The 22,758-nt window shown below is 41.6% G+C and overlaps 1 protein-coding gene across 1 annotated transcript in view; it reads right to left on the bottom strand.

The window, feature by feature from the left end:
* Nucleotides 1-22,758, bottom strand: part of LOC111864055 (disks large 1 tumor suppressor protein) — a gene marked incomplete in the record, with an annotated part of 824,637 nt that overhangs the window by 640,583 nt on the left and 161,296 nt on the right. The window contains 1 exon segment of the mRNA XM_033751308.1: nt 8,933-9,069. Within this exon segment, the coding sequence (XP_033607199.1) occupies nt 8,933-9,069 (137 nt within the window).

Genomic DNA, 22,758 nt, shown 5'->3' with positions numbered 1-22,758 from the left:
CATGTCAGAAGTGTTGCCCTTTTTCTAAAGCTTGCTAGGTCTTATGATTTGTGTGTTATTATTATGATTTACTTAAACTGCAAATGGGTATTTGCCGGTGGAAGTGGTACTGCAATAGGACACAACACACAAATAACACACCTCACACAAAATAACACAGCACACAAAACTACACAAACAACAAAGGACACACAAGCACACAGTAAATACAATGAAAATACAATTACAACTATAACAAATACAATTATAACTACAATTATATAAATTAATATTAATAAAAGAATAAGTATAATGTACACTAAACATGCTTAGTGCTGGAATGTGCAGTGTCATGTTCAAAATGTGTAATGTCATGTTCAAGGAAGGAAGGAAATTAGTAGAAGTATTATGCTTTTGGACTTATGACCTATGACTTCGTACCAACTTGAAATATAGGTTTTACTCGACAATTATATTGTATAAAGATACAGTAATAGTACATTTACCCAGATTCTGTTCACTTATAATACTACTAATTTAACGGGGCTCGTCAAATTTTAAACAAACCAGCGTGGAAAGATACGCACGACTAAGTAATTACGAAATCAGAAACTGTCAGGGAAGAACATGGTTGGCTAATTAGCTGCGTGGCAGCGTTCGTGAGACGGAAACAAGTGACGCTTAGAGGTTGTCTCACCTGCTAAGAGCACGCGCGTCTCCTGCAGAACGCACGTAATTAACAGGGGAAATGCAGTCGCTCCATGCTTACTCCGCCTGCAGGAACAACTAAGTTATTTCACATCCAAGACGCGAATGGCATACTTTCTTATTTCGTATTAATTTATAGACTTAACTGCATAGAATTAAGTACTGGTCTATCTCGGTAGATATGGTCTTCAATTGCATATACGCTCGGTTCAGAGGTTCGAATCTCATAAGTGGTGTAAATAAATGTCCGTGTTTCTCTATGTTGCTTATTTGTTGCGTTCTTATACACTGACTCCTACAGCCTGTTCGAAATATTCCAAACAACGCACTGCGCAATTCGTGGCAAGGCAGATGTACGAAAGAAGGGGAAGATGAAAGAGATGCAGACCAAATTAATTCCCCTTTTATCGTCTGTACCGATACCAGACAAAAAACAAAATGAGTAGGTAAAAGTAACTGACCTCAAAGTTTCATCGCCTGTGATAACTTTTTGAGGTCAGGGTCTCCAGATGAAATTCACCATAAAGGCAATGCAGTTTCTCATGTCATGCATTCCTTTTCTGTATATAAATACATGTAAGTATTAAGCGCACTTTCTGTCGCTGGATATCTGAACGAAGCAGTGTAAGTAGGACGTATATATTCAGCTTCAATGCTATTGAGTCAAAGCTGAAGAAATCGGAAAGAGGCAAGCACAGAGCGCTGTATTGAGAGAATAAATTAAAAAGCCTGCCGAGGCTGTGGAAGTATATCAATATCTGTAGAGAGAAGCATGGGCCACATAGAATGAAGGCATGTCATACGAAGGTCACAAATCTAGCTATAAAACTGCGTGCTTTACTCACTCATGGAGCCGAGCCCTTCTTGAGAAGCTGCCAATTGTATAGCTATTCAAGAACCTCCCAGCATTTTATGGAACCCGAAGGTTCATTACCGTGTTCACAAGAGACCTCCAATGATCCCTATCCCGAGCCAGATCAATCCAATCCATACCATCCCATCCTATCTCCCTAAGATCCTTTTCAATATTGTTCACCCACCCACGTCTTGGTCTTCCCAATGATCTCCTAACTTCCGGCTTTCCCACCAATATCCTACATGCATTTCTCTTCTGCCCCATTCGTGCTTAATTCCTTGCTCATCTCAGCCTCATTGATTTGATCATTGTAATTATACTTGGAGAAGAGTACAAGTTATGAAGTTCCTCATTATGCAGTTTTCTCCAACCTCGTCGCTTCATCTCTCTTTGGTCCAAATATTCTCCTCAACACCCTGTTCTCAAACTCCCTCAGTCAGTTAATGTCCCTCTCGTTAAAGTCAGAGACTGCGTGCTTTACTAGTTTAGAAAATTGCCAGTTTTTATTATACCTTCAAAAGACTCATGCAAGCAAGAAAACATTATGTTAGCATGTTTTACAGGCATTAAATATCCTCGGACTTAACACATTGTATGTTTCAAAGCGGAAGGTACCTTTCAAGTTTGCGTAGTTATGCTCTGATACTACACACGAAAGCACATGAGTTTTAAAGGTGCAGTATTATTAGAGGGGCATTCAGCTACGAGCTGTATCGCTGGAGCGTTGTGTTACATGGCAACAGAAGATATATAGCCACGTAATTAACCTGCCTGCGGGGCTGTAGGGACGAAGCTACTGGCCTGGCTCAACACAGCTACGTGCGGCGCCTACTGCACGGAATTAACTCGCCTCAAAGCCTCCACAGAGTTACGGAAACAATAGATCTGAGTTTTCCTGTCAAGACGCCTTTGTTCCGACACAACAGTAGTTTATGTTCTTCAGTCACAGGTGGACGGCTATTGAATTCCTGACGATATTCGCAAGGATCATTAAGTTGCCGCAGATTCTAATTTCAAACGCGTAAGCATCGTCTTCATGTCAGTTACAGAAATTGCTAGAAGTGAATATGCATAGCGGGTCACATGTCAGTGTGTTCCTTGTACTTACATCAAAGTCAAATGGCACCTTGCCGTTCTCTGGTCATCAGAAACAAGTGATTCTTAAGTGCAGTCACCAGATGTCATCGCATTATTTCTGTGCATTAGGAACCATTACGCACATACCGGCTTCAAAATCCTCTCCTTAGTGTTTTATTGGTGTACTGGTAATATGTTAACCTGTATGATTAAATTCCACGCTATCTTCAACCACCTGTGTTCAGCCACCCTATCTACACAGCTTTTCAACGACATTTTCATGGCGGAGAGAACTGTGTATTGTGTCGAAGATGTGAGTTTCTTGCGTCTTTCGTGTAGCTATTAGTTGGACTAACATTGGCGGGACAGGTCCAAGCTGAGGAGTCCAATAAAATGTGTCCCAAGAAAATGCTGGGGACTTTAGATGCAATCCTATCAGTCAAACTGGAATACCGGAGGCTAACAATTTCCCAAGCCGAATACGTATTTGCTATAGTCTCATTAGCCCGAAAGCCGAAATAGTGAAGTCAGAAAAGACGTTCATTGCTAGGCAATGACTCCGTAAACACATTCCCGCTGCAACGAATACGTAAGTAACAATCGAGTAACTTTCGTTGCTATGCAACGGCGCTGTAAACACGTCTTCACAACAATAGACATGCTGTGTTTTCTGCGTGGTCCATGCAAAGTGGTTATAAACAAGTGAAGAGGCGAGTTTCGAGACGCCAGTCTGCCTGAATATCAGCTTGGGAGCAGATGAATTGAACTGAATTGGCAGTTGCAGAAAAGTGGCAACAAACGAATTAGGCGGTGCAAAGAAGACTTTATGTGTGATTTGCAGTGGCAGTGAGACCGTTATAAATCCGTTGCCAGGATACGACTAGTGAAGACTAAGAAACCTAGTGCGTGTGTAAGGGTGAACTGCAAAGTGTGAGATGAGCGATAGTGCTGTATTGCCTGTAGTCCTGAGCTGTGTGAATAAGGCGTCAATGACTCCAGTTATCCAATCGAAAACACGGTCTATAGTCACTAATATCTGTGACACTACTTATCTTCAGTATTCAAAGAAGCAGATAATTCTTCGGTAAATGTTGTAACGCTATTTTCGTCAACAGGAGAAGAAAAGTCAAAACTAGTTAGTTTGAAGGTTTCACGTAAACACAGCTGGACTGAAGAAAACAAATGTTTTTAAAAACTGATATTCATTATGCAGACATATACGGGAACATCTATATCAACATAATTATACGTGAACTTGGCCATGGAAAAATTTTTATTCACGGATGAGACGACGAAAAATACGTACATTTCCTGAGAATTGAGAGATTAAAAGAAACAGCTACTTAATACTGCGAGCACTTATTGAAAATGTAACAAAATTTTATCACAGACTTCAAACGATCAACCCGAAGCAAAACCAATGGTTTCAGAATTAAACATGAACATTTCTCCAACATTTGTGTAGTGCCTGCGAAAGAAAAATTACATCATGAGTAATTGCTGAATTCCGGATATCCCGAAATGGAACTTCTTTCATTTTAGGCCATTATCTGAAAAGTCATATAGACAGTGACCCTACATAAAGTATTTTATTTCCTTGGCACTACAGCCCCAGTGGGCCTAGGCCTACCTCCATGAACTTCTCCGTTCACTTCAGTTTTTCTAGATCTTACACATTCGGTATGACTACTTGGGCGGGTGATCAGCTCGTCGCAAGGCCTCTACCTGTATACAACCAGAGAAAAACGCACACACACAAACTAAACATCCATGCCCTGAGTGGGATTCGAACCCACGATCCCGGTTTCCAAGCGAGCGAAGACAGTACATGCCTTAGACCGCTCGGCTACCGTGACTGGCTGTCCATAAGTATACTACACCTAAACAATTCTCAGATATAATGTTAAAATGTATATCCAAAACCGTTATCTGCGTAAAGTAAAATTATGAAATCTGGTCAAAATCCATTAACATACCGTCACACACTCAATGAGGATGGATAGTTTGAAGCTAGAAAAACATTGCTGCGCAATTCTTAAAACTCATTTAGGACAGCAACAGAAATTATCATTATCATCGCCACCTTAGCTATGTTGCTGCAGGTGTTTGGCAACATGCGGTTTGGCAAGCCCAGCGATGCCAGAAGGTTCATAAATTTTAATCTTTTATATCAAAGAGCAGGCTTTTAGCACTGCATTCACGCAGTTCTGTGAAGTCCCTTGAGTTACATGTGGCAGGTCTGTAATGAAGGAAATGCAAAACGAATGTTACGGAAAGAGGCAGGGACCGTGAGGCCTAATAAAGTTGGCAGTTTCAGACTTTTGTCATAAAGAGGCTGAAATTTCGGATTCTGATGCCAGCTCGTCAGATGGCTGCTCGGTTTTTCTGTATCTGAATCTTTACGAACTCGGAAGGTATATTTTGTCCACATTGGAACACGATTATAAACAACATTAGTATGGTCAGAATTAATTAGTTTTATTAAACAAAAATACCCGTAAGAATAAACAAACAATATTAAAAATAAGAATCGCTTCGTGCTCCTTCCCTTTTTCTTCTATAAAATTAGTGAAACAAAAAAAAAAAAGTCCCGTGGTCTGTAATCCCGCAAGCGAACTATACCGACCGAGCGACCACCGCTTGTCGGCGAAGTTAGTGCCAACTTTAGCGGATAGAGGGCATCACGTGGTCAGTGCAACGGATCCCCACGGCCGTTTATCTCGGTTTTCTAGACCGGAGCCGCTATTTCATTGAAAGAGCTCCTCAATTATCCTCACGAGGCTGAGTGAGCCCCATTCCAGACCAACTACTTCTCAGAAAATCTGGTAGTGTTGGGTATCGAACCCGGGACCTCCGGATCTGTAGCCAGGAACTCTAACCACTAGACCACAGAGGCGCGGTCTCTATAAAAATAGGCAAAATTAAATTCTCAAAGAGCGAATTCTAGTAGCAACTACGTCAGCGCTAAGTAGCAATATCACTGCGAAACAACATGGAAAAGGAGCGTAATACTAAGAGACAGCCAATATTTACTGAGGCAGAAGCAAGTAAAAAGGATTTTGAGCCTAGGGCTTTTAAAGCTTCAAACAAAGTTAAGCCGCATACCCTGCAGAATTTACATCAAGCAAACGAATATCATGGCAGAATAACCGATGATTCGCTGAACAAGACTTGACTTTCCAAAAACCGGGGCTTTACAAGTTATTTGTTATACGTCATTTTTCAGCTGAAGTAACGTTACGCTTGTCAGACATTTAGACTACATCTATTTTAAATGCAGAACTCATTACGCAGATGTCTAAAATGTCAGGAGCGTAAAGGTACTCAAATTTCAACTTTGCCGTAGGCGTAAAACCTGTTCGCTCTAGAAAATTACCTTCTTCTACGAGAGAATATTGTGATCCAGCATCTCCAGCTAGCAATCTGCACTTCAGTTCAGCTGCCGCGTCGTTTCTGTATCCAGGAAGTGTGAAGAATTCTCCCATTTGAGATACACATCGATTTCATTTAAAAACGTTCAATCACTTCACTAGAGCAACTGGCCCTACGTGTCTGTGCAGTTCGTTCACGGGTGACATACAAAAGGCTTTAAGCACTACTGAATACTACTTTAAAATTATTATTAGAATGCAACGACGCAAAAAATATTGGTTGTAGAGGGAACTGCTGATATCCACTTACTATGAAACTCAAGGCCGCGCCATAGCTCAAGCGGTTAGTCGCTGCCTTCCCACCACGGCGGCCCGGGTTCGAGACTTGGTCTCGTCAAGTGAGATTTGTAGTGGACAAAGTGGCGCTGCAGCAGGCTTTCTCCCGAGTATTTCGGTTTCCCTTGACAATCTTAATTCCACCAAATTCTCTATCATCATAATTACCCGGGGCAGGTACAATAGGCCAATCAGTGGCCGACGTGCCGAGTGGACCCAACTGGACTCCGCCCCAATATGAGAATTAAAAAATTTACTATAAAACTCGGTGAATCCCATACCTACTCGGGACATAGTGATCAACAGAAAAACCTCATCCCTACAGGGAAATGAACCCCATTCGTCCAATCAATGGCGTTATGGCAGTTATCATGGTACATTATTACAATGTTATACTCCAAGTTATATGTGTGCCATTGCGTGCGGTTTACAACTTGGGAAATGATTATTTTAATCTGCAGATCGACGATGGATTATATGGTCACTGATAAATACATAATCCAACTTCATGGAACAGTGCTGCTTGTGAAGCTGATGGTCGCTTAACTAGCTAATAAATGGTCGCGCCTTTCACTGAACCCGAAAGTTCAGTGTGATGTCGACATGAGTTTGGAGATGGATCGCACCCAAAACCAGACCAGGAGTGTGCACAGCCTCACAATACAGAAACAAAAGATTCACTTTAATATTAGTTCCTCATCAACTTCTAGGTCTCTAAGCAGTTTCTTGCTTTCAGATCTCTCGACAGCAATTCTGTATGTATTTCCCAGCTCTCTAATCTGTATTACAATTTCACTGATTTTATCAGCTAAAAATATTCCATGAGGACTACAAATTATAAAGTTCTTCTTAAGTAATTTTCTCCAACCTGCTGCTATTTCCTGTTTCCTACGTCCATACATTCTCCTCAGGAATGTGTTCCCAGATACCTGTAACCTATGTTCTTCACTTATGTAAGGGGTAAAGTTTCGCATATACTAAAAATGGCAACACATGAAGGAAAATGCGTTGATATAAAATGTTCTAAAACTACTACCACGCCAGTCGCCACCCGAAATATTTATATCAAGTAGTAGATATAAGAGTCAGGTACACAAATGTATACACGTACAGTGTTTTAAGTGCACGCCAAAAGGAAAACAATAGTTTGGTTGAAACGTTAATTCGGTGCTAATTTAAAACTATATTCTCACGGGACCAAACTCAAATCAAAGTATGGCTTGCATTTTGCCATGGGATGCGATCCGTTAATAGAACATAATCAGGATTCTGCCACGCTCTATTAAATACTGTTACAATTCATTAGACGTGTCATTATTCTGTCCAGAATTATGTGGGGTCAAAACAGCACTAGAACACAAAATCCAGGGATTATTATGCAGTCAAAAGGGCAGCACACTCACCAAACGGATAATTGTGCCATTGTTTCCAAACATAGAAATTCCATAAATATCTATCAGTTGTCTTTATTTCATGTTACTGTTTCGGTATGTCCGAAACTCGGGTCGAATGGGATTTAGGTGGCTTCCATGAGGCAGAAATATTATTTCGGAATTAGAGCGGCAGAGGTGTAACTGAGATACATGCAACAGGCAATGTCAAACGCAAACTCGGCATGAAACTGGAATTTAATACTGGGATTTAGAGTTTAATGCATGCAATGGAGAGCTGAAGAAGATGGCGTTCAAACAGCTACATCGATTTAGGCTATAAACCTCGAAAAATTACAGGTGCGCTGGCCAATGTACGAATCCATAATGGTAGTTATGATTTAAGCCTAAGTTTGCTTCAACGGAAAGAGACAATGATTAAGAAAATCACTGATGAGAAACGAGAATAACTGTGAAATTGAAGTTATGAGGAGTATATGATCACAGGGACAGAGAAATTCAGCTCTAAGTTCGCTAAGAGTCCCTACAGTCTCCATGCTAGTTATTCTTGAAATACAGAAAAAAGATTCTATGCAAAATTTGTAGACTTAGATATCGGGCCGTAGACACGTTGCTACTTTAAATTATGAAAACAATTATCAAAATAAAAGTTTCATTTCATTCGAATGTCTCTCCGGCTACTACAGCAAACCGTGTATCGCAATGTTCGCTACCACCTCAAAATTTTGTATGGCATTACTGATGGTAGAATGATCAAGAGTTCAGGTATTCTACACTGAAACCGACGTCACGGTAAGTCTGTCAAAACAAGACGTCAGAGAAACATGTGAGTACATTAAGATACGTTTTAAACCATATACTTTTTTAGAAGTTCGAATGTACGTAGTATAACAGGTATCCTACACGTTAATATTTAGAGTCCTGTCTTCTGGGATATAGTCTGATGAAAGCAAACAGACGTTTCGGAGGAACATGTCGCTTCTAACTTCAGGATCGAAGAACAAGCTAAGCAAGAAGCAGGTTGAAATTCGCTTATTTTCGACCCTGAAGATGGAGGCGACATCTTACTCCAAAATGTAAGTTGACTACCAACGGAGTACACGGCGTTACATCCCTGAAGACTGGAGTCTTCATAACGACCGCTGTGAGACTCTCACATCCTACAAGGCATTAACAAAATCGGCATATACGAGTACTTTGGTCATGTGACTCACGTCATTGTTGCCATATGTGGGGGTTATGGGTCCGTCGCTCGCCTCCCATTTGTTTGCTATACGGATCGTCTCGGCAGTTTTTTGTTGGATGGACTTCGTGTCGTCCAGAAGTGTCAGCTCGTAGAATTCCTGGATATCTGCAACACAAGAGACAAGGTTTAGTCACTACAATAAACAGTGCCAAAACATTTTCTTCAAGTCTGACCTGTATTTTCTTTTCATAGGATGCAATGAGGTGGCATTATCAGTGTTACAGTTCAAAAGGTCTGCAACATTACGGAACTGATGTTTACACGTCACTCCTCAGTTCTTAGAATGTGGCTGTGTGAAAAATGGTTAAACGGGATGAATACACTGAATAGTAACAAGTAAACTCATGCAAGAACATCAGAAACCTCGTTTCATTCGAGGGGTAAAGTTGTATTCACATTTGGATCGGTCTACGCTGAAGGTAGGCTGAGACTCAGCTTCAAATCCCAGACATCCTAAATTATTAGCAGCCACCAATAAAGGTCTTGCATACTGAGGCAGATGTGGTAATATTACATGGCCCTACAACCTTAAGTACATATAATTAAAATATGTGGCTTGCCTTTTTTTGCTTGATATATAAAGAAGAAAGTAATATAACATTGAAATCAATGAAAGTACTATACATTTTAGGGCAATGTTAGTGAGACTGGGATCAGATGTAACACTTCAAATTATCCGCCTGTCTAAGTTGCATTAGGGGCCATGAAACATCAGAGTGAGTGGTCTTCAAGATGCGAAATAAACAGAAGTAATCTACCTATAAATGTAAGCTATACGATGGGGTACCCAAAAGAAACCGAACTAATTTTTCTGTGGACAGAGCTTTTGTAGTACCGCGTTTTGCCGCTATGAGCGCATAGAGCTAACATTTCTGAGTCGATAAGCCGACTACCGTTGCTTCAGAAGGTAAGGACTAGTTTCGGCAGAGTTTATAGTGACAACTGTTTTGTGTGATCGTCGTTTTTGCAATGGCCTCGAACACATGAAAATGTTGAAAAAATTCGTGAAATCATCAAGGAAGATCGACGACGGACCACTGAAGAAATTGTGGAGCTGTCGGGAGTGACTTGGAGCTCAGTTCAGTGAATTTTGAGAGAAGATTTGGGAATGAAAAGGGTGGCTGCGAAATTCGTGCCACGACTGCTGACTGCTGAACAAAAACAAGGTCGCGTGGAAGCATGCTGTGCTTTGAAAGAAAAGTCCCGAAATGATCAAAATTTTTTTCAGCGTTTTGCTGATGTTGCTGAGGTGAAGGAAAAAAATGACGGAGGCACTGTCAAGCATCTCAAAAGATGAATTTAGACAATATTTTGAAAAATGGAATAAAAGCCTAGACAAGTGTATTAGTGTAAGTGGAAAGTACTTTGAAGAGAATTGAAGGTTTGTGCTTAAAATTTGAATAAATAAGTTTAAAAAAAATAAGTTATGTTTCTTTTGGGTACCCCCTCGTATGTGCTGTAAGTTAAAACATGTCTCTGTTCTTGGAATTCTTTAATTGCTGCACTGCAGGTAAGGCTCTATTAGGCTAGCGCACATTCAAAAGATGTCCAATTTATTTCTCTTTGAATGAATGGAATTTAAATTGGGGTTTACTTCGTGATTTTAAAATGGCGTAGCATTGCATTTTGTCAGTAGTGGTGACAAGGGAACAACTCTTACATCGTTGTCGGCGTCGACTGTAACAACTAACCACAGAAATCGTAGGCAGCGCCATAGCTTAAGCGGTTAGTCGCAGGCTTCCCACCGCGGCGGCCCGGGTTCAGTCCCGGGTCTGGTCAAGTGGGATTTGTGGTGAACAAAGTGGAGCTGGAGCAGGTTTTCTCCGAGTACTTCGGTTTTCCCTACCAATCTTCATTCCACCAAATTCTCCGTCATCATAATCACCCGGGGCAGGCTACAATAGGCCAATCAGTGGCCGCTGTGCCGAGTGGACCCAGTTGGTCTCCACCCCCATTAAGCGAAAAAGAAATCTTCATATTACACAGTTCGGCGTGTTCAAAATTTTCACTTGAATTTGGGAAGCATCTGACTTAATGAAGGCATCTGATTGCTTTCGAACTTTGACAACATGCGTATAGTAAAGACACGGTAACTTCTCACGGAGTTACGGTGGTTTTTTTCTCCTTAGTGGGGTGGGACCAAGTCCATTTGGTACTGCGGCCACTTCTGGCCTAATGTACCAGCCACAGATGATATAGTAGGTGAGGGTGATTGTGGAGCAATTGGTGGAATGAAGATTGGCAGGGGAAACCGAAATACTCGGAGAAAATCTGCCCCAGCGCCACTTTGTCCACCACAAATCCCACATGACCAGACCCGGGCTCGAACTTGGGCCGCTGCGGTGGGAAGCCAGCGACTAACCGCTTGGGCTATGGCGCGGCCAGTTACGCAGGTTACTGTCGCAGGACGTCGCCAAAAAGTATGGCATTTGCCATGTGCAAATTCATACCTCTGTATGCAGCTCAAAAATGAAAACCCGAAAAATCATTACAGACCACATAATGGGGCGTTCGAATCAAAATAGGAAGAAGTACCCAAGATTTACATGAAACGAATTGCTATCTATATAGCGGCCTTTTGTCTGGAGATCTGAGACATCTTACATATCGGTGTGCAGTGGTATGAAAGGAAAATGAGGAAACAGACTGGTTAATTTCCTTTCTGAAAAGAAATTCCCATTTAGTCTTAAGTCACCCAGAGGCAACTAGTCTCGTAAGGGCCATGGATTTCAGTCGAGCAAATATCAATACACTCGTATGTGCTTTTCTGACGATTTACCCGTAGTGCTTCACGAAAACAAATTCTAACTTCACAACGTCGATGTGACAGGAGAAAACACTTTAAAATTCCCTAACATAACTACTACTGTAAAAGAACAGACGCTTCGTGACATCCAGCAAACTGGAATTCCGGTTACGGCGTATGTCGTAGTAAATGGTACGGTGAACTTCGTCGCTATTTCCGTTCCCACGGGGTGAGAGAACTTTCATGACTGTGTTCTTTGAGATGGATGTGTAGGTTCTACAGGGATATGGAACAGATCTGGTTGGATGCAAAGAGAGAAGCAGACCCAAAACAAATGCAGTTCTCTAACTATTCCTACTTGACAATCATAATTTTCGCATAGAATTACTTGGTTTTTGGAATTTCCTTCGTTAGGAATTCTAGGTAATAGAGGACACGACGTTTCAAAAATTGGATCTCTTTCCGTCTTCAGGAGAGAAAGAAAGACACCTACTCAGTTAGACCCCTTAGAAAGAGCTAATCTCAATCACTTCTTTCTAAGGGGCACAACTGAGTAGGTGTCTTCCTTTCTCACCTGAAGACGGAAAGAGATCCAGTTTCCGGAACGCCGTGTCCTCTATTACCTAGAATTACTAACGATGGAAAAGTCCAAAAACCCAATAATTCTGTATGTCATCCACCATCGTCAGAAGCTTTTAGAATATAATCATAATTGTCATCTGCGCTTGCTAACAACAGGCTTCTGCAGATGGAACGGCATAATTCTCCCATCAGTTTCTCGCCACTGCTTCAACTCTCCTCAGCACCTGAATGCCTGCGTTCCAACTCACAAATTCGTTAAACCGGATTAACAATTTTCAATATTCCAGAAATTTTGCTCACTGCTCTGAATGAATCTGCAACACCTAAAACATCTTCTGCACCTATATTGTCACCTGCGAATCGGATGTGTTTGAAGCCCTTGTGACGTCACTGACGGATCAAACACGGACGTTCAGAAGAGCTGAGTTTTATCTTCTAACTGTTCTGTAACGCCACTTCCTGTTACAGCTGCAGGATAAGTTTCAGCAGCATCAAGTAGCAAAACCACAGAACTGAACAACCAACGAATTCCTTGTTCTTTCCTGACGTGGTCCCTCGTCCTTTTCATGAAGCCGACTGAGATCAGAGCTAAGAGAAGGGAAGACGTTCGGTTCTAACAATCATTCCGCAAATAACAGCTATAGACGTTACAAACGACAAATGTGTGCTAGGGGAAAAATATAGACAAAATGAAGCCGTGAGATTTGAGGTTATCATAGCAATGGTTATCAACATTTATACCTTCTGGGATATAACGCCATGTTGTAGTCCGCTGAAAATCAACCGATGTTTTGGAAGAACTTATCATTTCCATCTTCACTGTTGAATAATAAACCAAACAACAAACCACCATGAAACAGGCATCAAGAAGAGCAAAAAAAAAAAAAAAAATGACGGAAGTAGTGTTGTTAAAATATATCCATTTGAGAAGTAATTCGTTACATGCAGAACAATGGTTTTGTGCTTCCTGTCTCGACAAATACAAGGCGCCCTTATGAGAAATTGGAGCAACGCAATTTGTTTCAGGAATAAGTTCGCGTTCGATACGCCAAAGAGAAATTTCGTTATGCACGCCCTGTCTGTGTTTCAGACTGAAACTCAAAGTGACTCATAAGTTTAAAATGCAAGCAGTAAATTCGCTGGTTGGCACTCTATCAAATACGACAATAAAAACCTCTGCGATTCCTTGTAGAAAATCGTGATTCATTGTTAGCTCACCATTTCTTGTAACGAGAAACAATAACCTGACATGGCTTCGCCCTACAATCAACCTTCGTAGTCGTTACTATTAATACAAACATGGGGATAACTGTAACACTATAATTTCATGTAAATCCTTGCAAATTAAAACGGTGAGATAAATTCTATAGCAGGGCTAAAATTGTGTCTACACTCTTCAGAGTTTAGTCTTCTCACGTAAATTTCGACATTATTCCATTACAAATGATATAGTAGTTACAGTTTGAAATGAAAGGAAGAAGAAGTTGATGAAGAATAAGATGATAGAAAGAAAGAAAGAAAGAAAGAAGGAAAGAAAGGTTACAGTCACCACATCCATCCTACTGTCTCAGCCTTGCTACATGGAGATGATAAGTTATCTTTGGTGACTATGGGGAGCTACAGGCAGCCTCGCTTAATCTCTGAAATTAGCTCATTACATAAGATGGAAGTTTCGAAATCAAAAAACAAAATCAATGGAAGTGAGAAGGCAGTAAAGCAGTAATTAAAAATCTCATAATTGAAGAGGTTAAGACCTTTAAGTGCTTAGGAAATGCGGTCTCCAGCCATGGAAATATGGACTTAAAATAAAGTAACTTTAAAGAAATAAATAAATTGATCAGCACAAATTTAAGCAGAAATCTGCAAAAGGAGTTCCAATTAAGACTTCATAAAATTAGAGAAATACGTGTTTTGTTGTTTGGGTATGAAATTTCGATTCTGAAAAGTAAATACAAGAAAAAGCTGCAAGGATACCAGAAGAGACATCGCAGGCCGACTGCTGGATACACTCCAGCCGACAACACGCACAATGAAACAATGACGTAGGCCGTTAGTGCGGGTAACACTATAGACCATACTGAGTAAATACAGACGACACACGAGAGTCAATGCGGAACGGATGAAGGATAACAGACTATCTAAGCAAGTAACGGAAGGTAAACTTCGGGGAAGAAACGTTGATGGACCTGGAAAAGCGGGTAAATCGGAAGTCGAAACAAGCTCTAACGGCCTAAACCTTGACAACGTAGAAGAATATGAGACGTGTTTCGTAATAAAAATGATAATTTATTAGAGTTCCTTCTTAAAAAAAAAATAGGACAACGATTAAAGCGAGTTTCTACCGTTAACATATTAGGAGACGGGGCTAGTCTGGCGAACATGTTCCGAAAGTTGCCCCCAATATCTTTTTCAAAATTTAGGAGCAATTACTACAGGATTTTTTATAAACCCAATTGTTATATTGTTACAGACGTTTAAGGTACTCGTATCTCTTAAATTTCATGGGCTCGCAGTTTCAGTTTCACAGTCCGAATTCATTCCATATTTGCTACGAATTAATGACGATGTGTGTATGAACTTGGGTGATGAAATCAGGAGTATGGGAAGAGCGAAGCGTATAGAAAGCAAGAACAATGCGTACACAGTTTGTTTTCCGGGGTTCTGAACGGAAGACCGTTTGAGGCTGCCAGTAGATGAGAGGATATTAAAATTGATCTTAAAGGAATAGGGCGGCAGAGTGTTTAATGGATCCTGCAACCAACACCGCAAAAGTTTGTATTTCGAATTTGACGTCTTTGTACTTCACTTCAATGCCTCAGCATCGGTGATTTCAGAAATTCGGAGTGATAGCATACATGTATAGATATCCGTCTCCTTGCTGCATCATCTGCAATTAAAATGAACTCTATATCATATCTGAGTAAAATGCAAAATATACTCTCACGTTTCATTTGCATTCAGTTCTAATGTAAGCAACGCAATCTCCAAATGCAGCTTCGCAGATTACTGGTCGAATCACCACTTAGTCCATGTTCCTACGCAAATTCGGGCAGTCCACACACACTGGCTACCAGACCACATGTAACTAGGATACCATCCACGAATACACATACACGTGCAAAAAAGAACTTATACAAGTAAGAACATAAAACACATCATTTTAAATTATTTTAAACTTACTTTAAAATTGAAGTGTTTTAACAGGGACCAGCTTGATTAAAAAAATGTATGTCTCAGGGCTATATACGATCAATGCAACAATTTGCACAAATTATCACCTGATGATGATCCTGTGTGGCCGAAACATGTCAATTTGCATGGAAACATGGACTACGTGGTGATTCGACAAATGACGTTGGAAGATTCATCTGAGTTCTGTGTTGCGTATCAAATGAGCGACTAATGTAACAGGATGATCTGGTACAACATTCCGATGCAGTCCTGCCCATCAAGCTAGGCCTTCTGTCAGCGTAATTAGTATCGATCCGTTCAGAGCAGCATCAAAGGTTGTAAGTAAAAAAACACACGTTCCTTCTGATCAGGAATGAAAGTCTGTGATGTGTAATTTAGGAACCTCAATATGGCAGCGCCATAGCTCAAGCGGTTAGTCGCTGGCTTCCCACCGCGTTGGCCCGGGTTGGAATTTGTGGTGGACAAAGTGGCGCTGGGGCAGGTTTTCACCGAGTACTTCCGTTTACACTGCCAATCTTCATTCCACCAATTGCTCCACAATCATCCTCACCTATCATCTGGGGCTGGTACAATTGAGCAGAAGTGGCCGCAGTACAAGGGACTTAGTCCCACCCCACTAGCAATAAAAAAAACTCAATATGCTGCGTTGTCTCCTGTGTTAGAAGCGGGTACCGGTCAGATTTGCCGGAAGCACGCTGCAAAGAAGTGAGCTCATGACCTCGTTTTAAAATTGATTTTATTGCAGTTCTCCGAATCGTAACAAACAGCAGTGCAGTCCAACAGTTTGATGAGAGTATTGCATTAACAGTTACTGAAATCCCTTTCGTGCAGTTGAATCTATTAAAACTGTAGCGCTTATGAGCTCCATTTATTTCCAGCGGTAACATTCATGTTTCCATTTTGACCATGAGGTTCACACAGTCAGGTTCAGTCAATTACAGTTTCATACAATGCTCAGCTGCTCGCTGCTGAGTGGAATTGTATACCACAGTAGAGAAGAACCCCAGTTCGAGTCACATCAAGTATAGCTTAAAATCTGACGTTAAATGTATTGTCTCCTTCGTGTGTATTTCACAGACACCTTCAGCGGTTCAGAATATAAGCTACGTGTTTGTGTTGAAGTTGCAAATTGCTTTAAACATGCGCTACACAAATAAAAAGCATTCAGTTCTGTTTGCAGTGTTTCTATTATACAGACTCCCAATAGCAGGCTCCAGTGATGCATAAATTTTGGTATAATGCTGTCACGTGTTGGGCGTGTCACGCGACAAATAACTTCACGCCGTTCTGGATCTAGCTCTAGCACTCGCTCTCACAATTACACAATTTACAATCTCACAATTACTGCCATCTGCCGTATCACAATTACTTCTCCTGCTTCCATTCACTCCGGCGTATGCTAGACTGCAACTGACTCGTTACTCTGACGAATACTCCTCGTTATGTAGCTTCCGCACTAACAACACAGAAAACAGTTACGTGCTAGCTACCACTGTTGCGTAACGTCGTGTTTACAGGCGTTGCTGTGGAACGCTGCCGAGAGTTGTTTATTGCTGCGTAGTAACCGCAGTGTCCCCTGTTACGTCACAATGGGAAGTGCTCTTACGTCACGGCTGGGGAAGGGGACGGAGTGTTGACTGGCCTGTTGCCGTAGCAGCCGCAGTTGCTCCGATGCTGTTACGTCACCGCTGGAGGGGGGTGTCCTTCATAGCGCAAATACGTCACAATATTTATTATATTCCTGCCAACACAGAACTATTTCCAGCATATGAAGCGTGCGGAGTCGCTGTCTAGGATGACATGTTTGGGCTCATATGTGTCACTTTCAGGTCCAGTTATTACTTTCAATTATTTTATCACGCATTTAACGTAGTTTTTCAAGTACCTGCCTGAAGATGATACACATGTCCTGAAACATATCGTCCTAGACATCAATTCCACCTACTGGAAATAGTGTTGTGTTGATAGGAATGTAATGAATATTGTCTATAGTAATTTATACAACAGACTGCAACAAAATATGAATAAACTTTGAGATTCCAACTGTCCCAACAAGGCATTAAGTGTGGGCACGGTCCTGGCTGCCCCGTACAGTAACAGAAAGCTCGACGTGACTGGCAGCCTGTTTCGCCATTCTTCCATTCAGTTACGGATTCAATATTCATGAGATTAACTTACCGGCGTCTTAACGGACGCCACACTATCTTAACGGATTCTCACTCCCTGGCTCCAACGATACGAGTGTAATGCCCGCACAAACTTCTGAAGTGGGAAGTACACGTATTAGAAACTACAAGGGCTTCCCACAACATCTTATTTTAGTTCTGAAGGTTCAATCGCAATGTATTTTCCCTAACGAGCATCGCTCCAAAAGAAACAGTGTAAAACGTAAAGTTGTCCCTCTGCTTAGTTAATTAAGCACCAAGCCATGAAGACGTATGGGGGAGTGGAAAAATAGCTCCACAATTCTTGACCTTGGTACTAGATAGAGGCGAGCAGTCAGCTACATGCTCGGCCACTTTACCCTCGAGAGAACAGCCCCTGGTACCCATTGTACAAGAGGCTGGGTGGGCTCCAGAGCCAGTGTGGACGTCATGGAAAAGAGAAAAATCCCTTGCCCTTGCAGGGAATCTATTCCCGGCCGTCCAGCTCGTAGCCCGTGTTGCTGATAGAAAGGTAAAACAGTACTGTATGTTATACCAATTATTTCACGTCTATGGTAAAAAAGCGCCATTAATATTACAATGAATCTGTCTCCTAGGGGTACATGCAATGAATGTAGCATGCCACAGGTCAATGGTTTTTTAAGCTGCATGCATGGTCCACTGGGGAAGGAGAACATTGATGTTTTATTGCCGCGTCATTTGGCTACAGCCCATCATTCTGCGTCTTCTCTAAATACAAACGCAACTCAAAAATAGGTGTAATTTTCGTACTGCAGAGTAATTAAAACGACAAAAAAAATAAAATCTACATGGGCGTGGTATCTATCCGAGCGGCTGTAGTAAGTATGATCCTTTGTCAACAGCAAGTTAAAGGTAAGGTTGCCCTGTGCTTAACTAATTAAACAAAACGCCATGAAGGCGTATGGGGGAGTGGATATATAAATCCACATTTTTTTGACCTCGGCACTAGTTTGAGGTGAGTGGTCAGCTTCACGCCCTGGCCGCTTTAACCCCGGGTAAAGAGCCCCCCGTACCCATTGGATAGGAGGCTGAGTGGGCACCGGAATCGACTATGTGGAGAAGGGAAAATTCTTGACACTACCGGGACTCGAACTCCGACCCCTCGGTCGTCCAGCCAGTAGCCAGTCGCTATACCGACTCCGCTATCCCAGCTCCTACCTTGTGAAGGGTTGCAAGCGTAAGTGTCTGGCAGAATTCTTAAATTACAGGGGGAAATACTCTATATTTAAAAATGTGTATGGAAAAGTCAGTGAGATGAAAAGCAATGAAGGCGCATGTGCAAGGCAAGTGCATTTTGAAAAGTTATATTCGAACGCGGTTCGAGGAACGATTCCGGCATTAGAGGGGTGCACAGACAGACACAAGGGCAGACGTAAACTCGACATCAAGACCAGAATACTGTGTACATGATGAAGTAAAATAAAGATTTTCCTGTGACTACTGTACATATAGGGGTAAATCATTCACCTAAGAGCGATCGGAGCTTCGAGGAAATTTGCAGTTTATGACCCATGTACGAGTATCTATGCAGTACGCACAGCGTTTCTTAGGAAGGCGACAGCACTTAAGGAGATAAAGATACGTCTACATTTCCGTACATAGCAGATCACTCTTTGGGTTCACATATAGGAGATAGGAAGATGAGACAATTCTGACCTACATTAAAGCAACAGTTCTCCGAATACAATCCGATTCTAATTCTTCTGTGCAACTAATTTGACACTACTCTCGTTTCGAAGTGTTCAAACTGTGCCACATTTTCGAATAATTTATTAAGCATGCTTACAAATATGTAACAAATCTGTCCCGAATTCAGGAGAATAGACGCATACAAGAACTTAGTTTTCTCTGCGTCTATCTATAGACTCTTCCTCATTAGCTGATCACAGTAGCCAAGCAGTCTCAGGCATGAACTGCGTTCGTTCGCTCGAAAGCTGGGATCGTTGGTTCTAATCCTACTCAAGGCATGGATGTTTGTATTGTGTGTGTTTATTATGTGTTTATGTTATTCTGTGTGTAGATACAGGTCTTGCGACGTGTTGATCCCCCGTGTAAGAAGTCCTACCGACTGTGTATAGGATGAAGAAACTGAAAAAGCGGCCAAGGCCCAAGAAAGAGCCACATAATAATAATAATGATAATAATAATCAGCGTCTAATACATTGTGTTATTTGAGGAATTACTTTTCTTTTGCCCAGTTAATGGAGATCATAAGCACAGACCAGAAGTTGATATTTTCCATTGAACTCTACTCTACCTGAATTTCTGAACCTTCCTAATGAGGAACCGTAACGTAAAGTTTCAAACCAACAGCGGTACAGTATTTCTTTTTTAGCATCATTTTGAACAGCAGCCGTATAATCTAAATATTATTCCACTGCACTTCAATGTTATATTTTAGACCCTTGATAACTCTCAAGTTGAGCTTACGAGTCGTCGAGGATCATGAGAAATTCATCCCTCAACTTTTAGCGTAGACCAGCAGACGTAAGTGACAGGTTGGCATACGAAGAGTTGACACATCTGAATACTTGGCACCAAAATTATTTGAAGAATGCCGTCTTCTGGGATGTACCGCCGTGTAGATATTTTGTTAAATGACGTTTCGGAGTGACGTATCACCTTGTCGGTTAACAAAATACACGTATCTACACGGCGCCACATCGCAGGAGATGGCATTCTTCATAGTCACCGCTGTGAAAACCTCAATCTTATAAGAAAATTATTCAGTGTTCATGTGATACAAAGTTTATATATCTTTGTAAGTTTTGAGATTTTCACGGCGATGACTATGAAGAAAGTCGTCTTCTGGGTTTAGGCGCCGTGTATTCTTCGTTTTGGCCGACGTTTCGGAGGAACGTCGGCCAAAACGAAGAACACACGGCGCCTAAACCCAGAAGACGAATTTCTTTATATATCTTGGCTTCTGAGAACCCTGAAACGTATTTATTTTCATGACAGGACTTGTTCAGTGCGACCGCCATTTTATCTGTCAAATTTTGAAGTCGAAAACGCATATTTGTGATGAAGCAGCGACACGTTTTCGTGAGCCCCATTACACAACTCGATAATCACCGCTTCACTTCCATAACATACGCTGTTTCATTGAGAACATCTTCCCCTTCAGGATTGCTCATAAAAAGAAATTGTAGGGGTTCAAGTCTGGGCTAAGAGGGGGCCAAAATGTCGGCAATTGTGATGTTTTGGATAACGGTGTGGCGTGGCACAGGGGCCGAAATCGGTGTTCACAAAATTCAACACGGTATCAGCAGTGTGTGGTGTGGCACCGTCCTGCATAAACCACTTAGTGTCAATCGGTAGCTGAGTTGCCACAAATTGGGGTAAAAGTCAGCGTGGAGCATATGCAAATATTGCTGGCAATTTACAGTTCCAATGAAGAAAACTGGTCCGATAACCTCATGACTAGAAATGGGTAATCAAACGGTCACGTTCCTTCCATGGCTACTTTTTCACGATAGTTGCGTGAACGTTCTCCTCCCAAAAAGCGCGCATTTCTTTTTTACTAACAGTCCCGTCTAAATGAAAATAGGCATCGTCGTAAAACCATGCATTGTGGGATACTGTATTTCACTCTTCTACCCACGCTGCAAATTGAAGCCTTCTTTCTTTGTCATGTTCGGAAATTTTGAGCAGTACAAAAATTTTGTACGGAAACAGTTTCAGGTCACTGCGAAGTAATCTTCAGACGGAACGTCTTGATATTCTCAAATCACGTGATCCATCCTGTGTTGATTTCCCTGGGCTACTCTGCATGCCTATCACAAGTGCTTCCACGTTTTCTGGTGAACGCACAGCCAGTGCCCGAGGACGTTTTTCTTCCTTCACTATGCCTTCCTTTTTGAACTTACGATACAAACAAGAACAGCGTTTTGTGTAGGTGCCCAATTAGTGTCAAAATAGCCCTAAATCTTCTCTGGGTGCCGGTAACACTCTTTGTTTCGGCAGAAAAGCACAATTTTCGCTCTCTGTTCAATTGTCAACGGGCTGTGATCTGCCACTGCACTTAACTGACATACGATAGCGAAATTACGTACAGCTCTCTTGTAACCTCTAGCGGAGTTCCCAAGAACTAATCGAGAGTAGTGGAGGTCGCTCGGTCGGTATAGTTCGCTTGTGGACTAAAGGCCAGGGAGGAAAGGGAAGAAAAAATCCAGAGCAATGAGAAATTAGAATAACAAACATCGAATAAGTTCCTTTTAATCGATCTTACAGATGCGTCAACTATTCGTAGACACAATGAGCTCACATGAAGTCGTTATTCTATTATGCATTCTCTTTAATAAATAGTGTATATCGAAGGCATTCGATTCTCAGTGGTTAATCCAAAACGCGGTTCTTCTACAAATATGTAACCAACAACACACGGTTAAACCGCCTGCTTTTACGAAAATATTACAGCACTCCAGGTATAAAGATATTGTCACGTGTTGGGTATGTCACGCGACAAATAACTTCACGTGGGTCTCGGATTTAGCGAATCTTTATTGGACACTCACACTTACACAACTTACAATTATTATCACTTGCAGTATCACTTGACTTCTGGCCCAGTACTCCAATGCGACGTCTCAACTGTCCTTGGCCATGGTTGGATCTTAAATGTCTCTGGCGGCGGCTATCCCAAGATTGTCTCGTTCTCACTGCTCAATGCTCTGTACGAGTCGTAAGCTCTGCTTATATAGGGGTTATGCGGACCGGATACCAGACATCATTTCTCGCGGTTCCGTTACCGCTGTTCAGACAGTCCGTTGTTACGGGAACGTTCCTTATAGATTACACCGGTAACGTGTTTCGTCTCATCCGTTGTTACTCAACGACAATTCGTTGCTACGATTTGTCGCTGTGTACGTTCCGAGAGTAGCGGTTGTCGCGGTGATGAACGTAAGGCAACGCGTCACAATATGTTATTCATCCCTCATCTTCCTTTAGCAGAATATACATTCTAGTGAACATAAAATATTCTGTGTTCTACAACGACCGCTACGGATATATTTTATCGCCACCAAGCTTTGGCACCAAATAATGCACCCCTCGAATAAAAATATCCCACACCCCTTACCACTATTT

This window comes from Cryptotermes secundus, unplaced genomic scaffold, assembly GCF_002891405.2.
Source record: "Cryptotermes secundus unplaced genomic scaffold, Csec_1.0 scaffold655, whole genome shotgun sequence".
Classification (NCBI taxonomy): domain Eukaryota; kingdom Metazoa; phylum Arthropoda; class Insecta; order Blattodea; family Kalotermitidae; genus Cryptotermes; species Cryptotermes secundus.
Note: the sequence above shows the minus strand (reverse complement) of the source record. Positions and strands in the feature narration are given on the sequence as shown.